The sequence below is a fragment of the Bison bison genome, unplaced genomic scaffold (genome assembly GCF_000754665.1).
Source record: "Bison bison bison isolate TAMUID 2011002044 unplaced genomic scaffold, Bison_UMD1.0 scf7180017864160, whole genome shotgun sequence".
NCBI classification, from domain to species: domain Eukaryota; kingdom Metazoa; phylum Chordata; class Mammalia; order Artiodactyla; family Bovidae; genus Bison; species Bison bison.
This window is the reverse complement of record NW_011494732.1, coordinates 5,471,432-5,482,435: the sequence shown is the minus strand read 5'-3', so window position 1 is coordinate 5,482,435 and position 11,004 is coordinate 5,471,432. Positions and strand designations below refer to the sequence as shown.

Sequence of the window (11,004 nt, the reverse complement as noted above, 5' to 3'; positions counted from 1 at the left end):
AAACCATAACCTGCTTAAAAAAAAAAGATGCCCGCACACACAAAAAAAGCAAAGTTGGGCCAAGCCTATGAGAGTCTCTCTTCCACAACCCTGCCATTCTGTCTCACTGGAGGCAACAGGCTGGTTAGGCTTCCTCTCCACAGCTCTATCTCCCTTGGGGTGCTGATGGAAGCAGACTAGGCTCCTGATTTAAAAACAGAACTAAGTGGGAAGTTTTGGTGCAGGTGGACAACTCTGCTCTTGGCTGCCAGCTGGTCTAGTGGCCCTAACAAGGGACACTGGTTGATATTCACATGGATCACTGCCTGAGATATAAGGATAGACTGAGGATAAAAGTTGCATCCACTGGGCAAAATATGCCAAAGAACCGAAATTATTCTCAATTTGTTCTTTTAGGCATCAAGAATAAATACATCCAAAGAAAGAAAACTTATGGTGAACGTGACCTAACTAAACTCAGGCTTGTAAAAACACGAGAGGATGACAGCGCTAGCTTACCCATCACTGAACACATATCTCACCAGATCCTGCAAGAAGAAGGCAAACGGTTCAACTTGCAAAACATTTGAAAGCACTATTATTTCACCCCTTCCTCAACACCACTCTGATTCTGTGGGGTGGGTTTGAAGCCAAAATCTAAGGCTACCTGGAATGTTGAGCAACACGCCGAGCTCTGCAGCGTTTCCATCACAGGCTACTTCTGCAGGTGGTGAGGGCCTAAACAAGAGTCCACTTCGGGTTAGTATAATAACTTTTTATTTGACATCTACAAGACTGTGGTATCTTGCAGCTTTTGACCAGGTTTATACAATCTCAGTTTCTTAATAGTGCAACCTGTGCAAGCAAAAAAAGTAAAGGGGGAAAAAAAAGGAAACAAAAAGACCAATTGTCCCCTCACTTGTTTTTATAAACATCTATTATAGGCAAAACAAAACTTACCCATATTATAGATAAGTGTCTATTCACATTTGTACATTACCATTTTTAACAGCTTGAGATAAACTCTACAATGTCTTACAACACGTTAAACAATATTCAAGTTACTGGGTAACAACAATAACAACAAGAAATAAACATACAGCAGAAGCCTCAAGTGTTTCCTCATTGTCTAGTTTACAACTCAAGTACAAAGTTTTCATTTTTAAGAGTGACAAAGCAAATTAAGATAATGAAGTTAAAAAAAAAAGATTGCTTGCAAGACAGAAGCCAATCCGTACTCCTTTCTACAACTATCTTTAAGTTAAGAAAGATGTAATTTTAAGAAAAAACAGGCTTGTAGCCTTTTTTGCAGCACACGTTAGGAATGCTATTAATACATTAAAATTAACTTTTAAGAGTTTTATCACCAAAAAAATGTGTGTACTCATTACCTTGACAAGAAACCTGGGGCAGGAAGAATGGGAGGAGGAGATTTTGCAGGGTTTGAAGCAATACCCAGGTATAAACACTATAAAAATGCAATAACCAATGCTGTACATCTACAAATGTTTCGCTCTGTTACTTGACTTCTGTGTTAATCTTGTTTACGCATGCTTTCAAAGACATGCACTGTCAGAACAAAAACTAGAAAAGAACCTGAATGCATGATATGCAACCTTTCATTTCATGCCTTAATAAACCTATTGTTTTAATAAGTTGGGAAAAGAAACCAATATATATTTTCTCTATTTATAGACTCAAAACACATGCATCTGGGGATAAGTCCCACAGCAATGGCATGGATGTACTGCGTTAACCCTGAGCACTGTATAACATAAAAGTAAAGCCAGTTTGGGAAGTTCCAAGCATTTTTAAACCAATTATGGTTCGCAGCTTTTAACAAACTCACAAACAAACAAACAGACTGACACATACACACACATACCCCTCTGCTCACCCAAAGTAAAAGCATACGGTAAGTACCATGGGAAAAGCACAAGGAAAGACAGATGTACCAGTCGGCACTGCTGATTTTCAGTTTTGCTATCTATTCCAGGTTTGTCCTTATTCCCAAGAAAATTAACTAGAGAGAGCACAACTGAAAAAAAAATTATAATTCTTTGGAAACTGTCCCTGATTTTTATGCAAATGATATGCTTCAACAGCATTTCAGATACATCCATGTTGAAACCTGTCTGTTCTTATGTGCTGCTCAAGCTGGCAATGCTCTGGGGGTGACGCTGCTGCCAGAGCTGTTTCTGCTGGACTGCAAGCTGTTGAGACTGGTCTGAAGTTGAAAGGAGATTTATAAGAGGAGACACACAATTTGCAGGAATGATCAAACCTGCAAGGAGAAAACAATTTATAAAGGTTGCATCCAGGAGAATTCATACTGTAGTTTACAGCTTCACAGAAAATTCCAAATGATGTTATAATATTTTTTTTTTGTTATAATACTAAGTTAATAAATAAACAAGATTCCATACACAAACTAAATGAATACTAAGTAACTGAACTGGCCCCTTCAGAAGCAGCCTGATCCCTCAGCAGTATTACCCACAAATGCCTGAGCACATTCACGTGTCTAGGGCAATACCACCTACCTGCTAAAGCAGGACAAAGCCAGATACAGGATCTTCCTAGCCACTATCTTTGCAGTCTAGAAATGCAGGCAAGCACCACCTTCTTTGATATGTACTAATGTACCAAAGAGACTCCAGATAGTGGCTACAAATTCAAATGCACACTGAAACACTAACTTCTAAGTGGAAGAGTGTGGAAGTCAGCAAACTGGACAGAGTATACATCCTGTATAAGGGAACCTGAACTTCGCTCATGTGGGAACAGGGGCTCAATGCTCCAGGCTTCTCTGTAGTGTAATCTTTTTTTAAAAAAATAAAAGAAGATAGAAATCCATTCCCTTGACTTTTAAAAAGTAGCAACTAATTCAACTGAAATCTGCAACCAAAAATACTTGAGGATCAAAAAAATGCTCATGGACTGACTCTGGCCCGCAGGCAACCCATGATATACAGAAAGGTTGTTGCACAAGAAACAGAGCACGTGACAAGGCAAGTACAGTAACTGGGTGGACTGCTGCGAAGTGAAGCCTGTCAAGGAGGGACTGTGGGGGCGGCCAGCCTGGTCTCCCTTGCTCCCTGCATAACTTCAGTCCAGCCTCTGTGCACAGTGGCTTTGAGTTCCATAGTTTCACGTGGCCCGAACACAAAGAGACAGACGTCAGAGAATCCCTCGTCTTCATACCAGAGAGCCCGCACAGAGGTCAAGAGGCAGGGAAGGAGGGAGCAGAGCGCTGCGGGCAGCGCAGAAGCACATCAGAACCTCAGCCACAACCAACTACAGACATCCAAAAGCTCAACTTCCGTTCATCCTTTTAAGAACATCACAGAAAGGAAACTTTACCCAACCACTGGAAAAGACAGATTCTAAGATGTTATGAAGCAAATTAAGAAAAACAAGGATCTGATTTTCTTTATTCTCACAGCTCGAATCAAAAGAAAAAAAAAAAGACTCACCTACAATCCGCTGTCCATCCTCTGTTCTTAGGCGAACTATCTGCATTTTCACATTTGTGCCACTGACAGACGCAAGAACACCCTCAACTTTTGTCCAGACACTCAGTACTGAGCCACATAATACATAGTATGTGCGACAACGAAGACCTATTTCACAAACTAATCCCAAGCTTGCTTTTTTGCAGTTGCCACGCCTAGGACAGATCAAAAAAAAAAACAAACAAAAACATATATATGTGTATGAATATGCACACATACCAGGCTCACACCTACTGAATTTCAAATGGAAACTGCCCTATCATTTACCTTAAGTGACAGTTTCAGAGTCTGCAATTCTTTTCACATATTGGATTATCCTGTCCAATTTAAGGTATCATTACTGATTTTAAAATTACAGTTATTTCTGGGGTCTGGCTCCCTATAAAAGGGCTGATATATTGGTTTTGATAGCCATTCTGCATGTGTCATTTTAATATGTTTGTTTACTGGACTAATGCCAGTTTATAAGATAATTCTGTCATTTCTACAGTATTAAAGGACAAATATATGGTTCTAGATCAGGTAAGTGAAAAAGGCCTCAGCAAAACAAAACAAAAACTTGCTTATATCACAGCAAAGCTATCTACTTACACGTGTCTAAATAAAAACCTGGCTAAAATTCATCTATATCCTGAGTCCCTTTTCATAAAGTGGGCCAAGATATTCCATTTTCAATGCCATGAAATGAACATAATGACTTGACAACACCTCTGGCTAGCCTAGCAGCACAGCAGGATCAGTTCCAGGGCTCAACAGTCAAGTTTTCTACTGCTGTTAGGTACTTGAGGCATCTTTGTGGTTTCCTAGATGTTACTTAGCCTTAAAAATAAAACTGACTTGAGACTCCAATAAAATTTTGGCAGGGTGGGGGGAATTTAAGAACAAAAGGAAGGAAGGAAACGAAGAGAAATGTAGAAATAAAAAGCTAAGTCTCAACCCCAAGCATGATAATTAAGTCCCTGCAGGCAGACGACAGTCAGTCGGAAGTAAGGAAGCATCTTTGAACAGCAAAGGGGAGAAGTAAACAGTGTGTGGTCAGAGACTTCCACTGTGTACCCCTGCCTGAAGAAACAACGAGCAACTGGTAACTGCCGATGTACTTACAGGGACAGACTGCCAAAGAGTAAAGAAGTATTTAAATTAAACCTTGACAAACAGAATAAATGGTGAGGAAAACAAAAATACTAACCAATAAGCATGAGTACAAGTATCTGCAGATGAATTATACTGATCTAACCAGTGGACCACGGCATCGTCTGAGACTACCTGTGAAAAGAAGATGAAAATTCCACTGAAACACACACACACTGGTTGCCTAATTTGATCTCTGAAGTCAATTTAAAATAATCTCTGCATAGAGAACCTGGCCCTTGCTACTGCTTGCATCTGAATGCTAAAGCTCTCCCATGAGGGCTTCCCTATGTAATGAATATTTCAAATAGCTAACAATTACAAACTGTTTTCAAGTGGAAAATGGCTAGGAATAACAGTAATATAAGGTAATGCTAACAACAAAATAATTACATAGTAAAGTTAGAAACAACAGGCATTCACTATTTTTCTCGAAATCACTGCAAAATGTAAACATAGCAGTTCACAATAAAAGCAAGAGTTGGTGGGAAGGTATTTTAGTCTTGTACATCTTCCTTTCACTTAAAAAATTCTAATTTTTGTAGTCAGCATTGTTAAAGCTTCCTTTTTTGACAACATAAGCTGCTTCAAATAATCATAATTTTCCTAATAGTTGATAACATTAAGACTGAAATATTAATTTAACAAGACTTTTTTAAAAGTTAAAACTTTTCCTGAAAGCCATATTCCAGCAACCAATAATAGGAAAACTGACAAAAAAATTTCACATATAAACATAAACATACTTTAAATACATTATGAGAAAGTATTCATATATAACATCATGTACAAATGGAAAAATACCTTCTTATATTTCTTTTTTAGATCAGCATAAATTTCTAATTTGAGTTGTTTCCCGGTATTTGGTCTATAAACTAAGAAAAGCTTCTTTTTAGGGTTTACTTCTTTAACTAAGATGGCAGTTTTCTTGTTGTTTCTTATCTATTAAAAAAAAAATGGTGAGAAAATATATAGTCAACATTGTACGTTTTAAGACAGGCTTGCTTTTTGTACCATCACATCAGTAAATCTTATCCTTTGAAAGATTATAATGCCAAAGTGAAAGAAAGTGAAAGTGAAGTCGCTCAGTTGTGTCCGACTCTTTGCGATCCCATTGACTACAGCCTACCAGGCTCCTCCGTCGATGGGATTTTCCAGGTGAGAGTACTGGAGTGGGCTGTTGTTTCCTTCTCCAGGGGATCTTCCCAACCCAGGGATCAAACCCACATCTCCTGCATTGCAGACAGATGCCTTACCCTCTGAGCCACCAGATAAGCCTATAGTGCCAAATGTGTAGGTAAATACAGAACTGTGAAGAAAAGATAAGACTGCTGTGTAATCGAGTTAAATAAGGTGAAGGCCTTAACTCTGAGGCAGGCTGAAGGTCAAGATATTTTTTAGAAAATTGTGTTAAGTAAGACTTAAAGCACAATATCCAATGGAGAAAATTTTGCTTCTTTTAGTCCATGACACTGGACTCACAGCCTGGACAGGCTCAGAGATGTGACAGAGGAATCTAAGTAGTGGGTAGGAAGAGTCTTCATGGGAAATTCTAAGGTATGTTACTCTCCTTCAAGTTACAATGAAATATAATCTTCAAGAAAACAATTTTGATCATTCACAGTCCTCTGAATTCATCTAATCCACCAGTGCTACAATTTTAAGCCTACAGTTTGTGAGGGTGAAATACCACATGAAATATCACAAATTGATCTGTAGACAGTAATGCTGTAATAGGAGAAAGCCAAATGTTGAACAAATAATACACAATATGAGGCAGAAGTGGAAGAAAAGGATACATTAGACAAACAATGGAACTTGGTGTTTCTGTTTTATTTTTTTAATTTTTAAAAGTTCGACTTTATGAGAGAAATCCTAAGACAAAGGAGTTGTAAAAACCACCATTTCACTCAAGGAAATATAAGGTTTGGAAATTAGTATCTGTTCTAAATAATGGTTAACAATTTCAAAGCAAGAGTCTCTGGAGCCAAATTGAAGGAAATGGAAAAGTCTGAAAGGTATCTTCCCAGCTCCTCTACAAAAAAGCCCTCCTCTACAGGGCTTCCCTGGTGGCTCAGACTATAAAGACTCTACCTGCAATGCAGGAAACCCATGTTCGATCCCTGGGTAGGGAAGATCCTCTGAAAAAGGGAATGTCAGCCCACTCCGGTGTTCTTGCCTGGAGAATTTCATAGACAGAGGAGCCTGGCAGGTTATAGTCCACTGGGTCACAAAGAGTCGGACACAGTTGAGAAACTAATACTTCCTTTTCTACAAAATAAATTGTTTGCTAAGCTACTAACTTTTTATATTAAGATAATTCTTAAATGGATAAAACAACTCAGTATTTTACCTTTTGTGGATATTAAAGATCCTTTGTTTTTTACTTGTTCACATGATTTGAAACACTGTTTATATAATTACTGTGAAGTCTATGAAACACTAGTTGAGTGAAAAATACATTTAAAAATCTTTTATCAGCTGATGTGAAATACTCTAATTATACTTTAAGGCGATGTTTAAAGCATTTAACAATGTGATCTACCTTGACAGTGTTAATTATTATAGTTATAAAATAAGCATCACACTACAGAGGAAGTGATTTTGTGGACTTTTCTGGTGGTACAGTAGATAGGAATCTGCCTGCCAATGCAGGGGATGTGGGTTCTATCCTTGGTCCAGGAAGATCCCATATGCTGAGGAACAACTAGGTCCTTCCACCAAATCTACTGCCTCAATGCCTAGAGCCTCTGCTCCTCAACGAAGAGTATCCCCTGCTCGCTACAACCAGAGAAAGCCCACAAGCAGCAATGAAGACCCAGCACAGCCAAAAATAAATAAATAAACATTATTTTTAAAATTGTGTCAATGATTCTGACATGGCTTTCCTAATGTCAACACACATTAAACAAATTCTAAGTCATATGTGCTTAATGCTGAGGAGGTTCAAAGAAATAGGCTATGCCTTCCCGGAAGAACGCCTGCTCTTCAACTTTCTGGCTGCGCCCCAGTGTGCATGATCTTAGGTACTCTGACTAGGGATGGAATCCACGCCCCCTGCATTCAAAGTGTGGAATCTCAACCACTGACCACCAGGGAAATCTCAGATGTCTCTTTGGAGGTCCTCACTCCTCACATCCAGCTGTCTGAGCCCATGCAGACAGTAACAAAGGGCAACGTTACCACATCCTTTTTCACTCCAGGGAAACTGATAAGGATCAGCATTTTCAACAAAATCTACCAGTGCTTCAATTCAATAATTTCAAATGAAAGACAATAACCAATATCCTATATGGACCAATCAAAATCCTATCCAAGGCCTTAAGAGAAATTTGAATAAAATCTGGTGAACTGTATCAATATCTTCACTGTGATATTGTACTATAGTTGTATAAAATGCTACCACTGGGAAAACTCATGTACAAGAAATTCCTATGTATTACTCTGTATAACCTCACGAGGATCATAAGATTTACACACACACCCCTCCCTCCCCACCCCCCAGAACCAGATCCAGTTTGAGAGCTTTGCTACTGAGTTAGGGACCATAAACTAGGCTTATGGACAAAATCTGGCCTGATCTTATGCTTAACAACAGTTTAAGGAAGGGAGGGAGAAAGGATCTTAGAAAGGAAGGGGAAAAAATTCACAAAGAAGAGTCAGCAGAGATGATACACGCCCTGGCAAGATCTACGATACTGACTACCTGACCCCTCTCATAAAAAGTTCAGGATTCATGCTCTAGACAGCTTATTTACGGTTTTACCCTGCCTGCAGCATCATCATAATTGGTCTCATTTACACAGTTACTTCTTGAACCAAGTCTTCATTTACAGTTTGTCACTCCATAAATGTCTGCAAATAAGCAAAAAGTGCTATATACATACAATGGAGTTCAGTTCAGTTCAGTCGCTCAGTCGTGTCCGACTCTTTGCGACCCCATGAACCGCAGCACGCCAGGCCTCCCTGTCCATCATCAACTCTCGGAGTCCACCCAAACCCATGTCCATTGAGTCAGTGATGCCATCCAACCATGTCATCCTCTGTCGTCCCCTTCTCCTCCAGCCCTCAATCTTTCCCAGCATCAGGGTCTTTTCAAATGAGTCAGCTCTTCAAATCAGGTGGCCAAAGTAATGGAGTCTCAGCTTCAACATCAGTCCTTCCAATGAACACCCAGGACTGATCTCCTTTAGGCTGGACTGGCTGGATCTCCTTACAGTCCAAGGGACTCTCAAGAGTCTTCTCCAACACCACAGTTCAAAAGTATCAATTCTTCTGCACACAGCTTTCTTTAGAGTCTAACCCTACTTATTTAACTTATATGCAGAGTACATCATGAGAAATGCTGGGCTGGAGGAAGTCCAAGCTGGAATCAAGACTGCTAGGAGAAATATCAATAACCTCAGATATGCAGATGACACCACCCTTATGGCAGAAAGTGAAGAAGAACTAAAGAGCCCCTTGATGAAAGTGAAAGAGAAAAGTGAAAAAGTTGGCTTAAAGCTCAACATTCAGAAAACTAAGATCATGGCATCCGGTCCCATACTTCATGGCAAGTAGATGGGGAAACAGTGGAAACAGTGGCTGACTTTGTTTTTCTGGACTCCACGATCACTGCAGATGGTGATTGCAGCCATGAAATTTAAAGATGCTTACTCCTGGAAAGAAAAGTTATGACCAACCTAAATAGCATATTCAAAAGCAGAGACATTACTTTGCCAACAAAGGTCCGTCTAGTCAAGGCTATGGTTTTTCCAGTGGTCATGTGTGGATGTGAGAGTTGGACTATTAGGAAAGCTGAGCGCAGAAGAATGGATGCTTTTGAACTATGGTGCTAGAGAAGACTCACAAAAAGGAATAAAGAACTGACACAGGTCACAACATGGATGAACCTTGAAAACAATATGCTGAGTGAAAGAAGCCACACACAAATGTCATATGTTGCATGAGTCCATTTATATGAGGTACCAAGATATGCAAATTTATAGACAGAAAAGAGATGAGAGGTTATCAGAGGCTGGGGGAGTTGTGTAATGGTGATGGCTGGACAGTACTGTGAATATAATCAATGCCACTAAATCGTACACTTTAAAATGGATAAAACGGCAAGTTTGTTATGTATTTTACCCTAACTTTAAAAAATTCTGTAATATGCCAGAAATCATTATACACTTAAGTGAGTGAACTGTACAGTATGTGAATTATATCTCAATAAAGCTGTTAAAGAAAAAGAAATAAAGATTAAAAAGAATTCAAGAGAAAATAAATATAAAAGGCAAAGTAAAGATCTAAAGTGTGGTAAGAGGAGTCCTAGTAATGGAGAAATTCAAGAAAATACTAAAAATTTTACAAATACAATTAATTCAGAAACTTTCTAAAATAAAGATCTGAAACTACATATTAAAAGAGCATACCACCTGCCTGAGAATACTGACCAAGAATGACTAACAGAAGATAAACTCTAATAAAATTACCAAACTTTAAAGAATCCTTTATACATACAGGCACCAAAGAACAATTAAATACAAACAGGGAAAGGAAATTAGAACACTATCAAACTCTGACAGCAACTCTATCTCAGAAGAGTACATAGTAGCATCTTTTAAGATATTCAAGAAAAGAAAATGTGAAATAATAGACTTCATGTCTGGTAAAACTGTCATTATCTATAGAACTAAGATTAATTAAGGGTTAAAAGAAGAGTATACTATATCATTGTCAGATGCCAACATGCAGAAATAGTATAACTATTTTTAAAATAGAATGGGGGAAGGTATATGCAAACAAGTTATTTTTAAAAAGTATTTTCACGCCAGTCCAGGTTCGATGCACGATACTGGACGCTTGGGGCTGGTGCACTGGGACGACCCAGAGGGATGGTATGGGGAGGGAGGAGGGAGGAGGGTTCAGGATGGGGAACACGTGTATGCCTGTGGCAGATTCATTTCGATGTATGGCAGAACCAATACAATATTGTAAAGTTTAAAAATAAAATAAAATAAAATAAATAAAATAAAAAGTATTTTCAGGAATATTGGGGTAGAGTGCCCATAAGATTTTATCATCCTATGTGCCCTGAAGCACAAGGATTATTGGTGTGGAAGAAAGAAGACCAAAGTATCAGAGAAAAGGTGAAACTAAAATTCCACAGTTTTAATCAGGACAAATAAATATGCACTCGTCTGTGTGTGTACGTGTGTACGTCTGAATGTAAATTATGTACACCATATTCTCTCTCCCCTGAGCTTTGTCCACATGCAAGTACTAAACTAATGACAGTAGTTATTACATTAGCAACTGAAAACTGAATCCTGAAGACATAAAGCATTAGTATGACTAGAGAAGGTCACACTATACTATGGGGGGGGGGGGGGGGTTT

General features: G+C 38.7%; 1 protein-coding gene across 2 annotated transcripts in view; it reads right to left on the bottom strand.

The window, feature by feature from the left end:
- Positions 1 to 739: 739 nt before the first annotated feature.
- Positions 740 to 11,004, bottom strand: part of SBNO1 (strawberry notch homolog 1 (Drosophila)) — a 52,341-nt gene continuing 42,076 nt past the window's right edge. For both annotated transcript variants that reach the window (XM_010841296.1, XM_010841297.1), the window contains exons 29-32: positions 5,430 to 5,567; positions 4,684 to 4,760; positions 3,456 to 3,649; positions 740 to 2,263 (exon numbers count right to left, since the gene is read on the bottom strand). In XM_010841296.1, the coding sequence (XP_010839598.1) occupies positions 2,121 to 2,263; positions 3,456 to 3,649; positions 4,684 to 4,760; positions 5,430 to 5,567 (552 nt within the window). In that variant the 3' untranslated portion in view covers positions 740 to 2,120. The remainder of the gene's footprint in view (positions 2,264 to 3,455; positions 3,650 to 4,683; positions 4,761 to 5,429; positions 5,568 to 11,004) is intronic.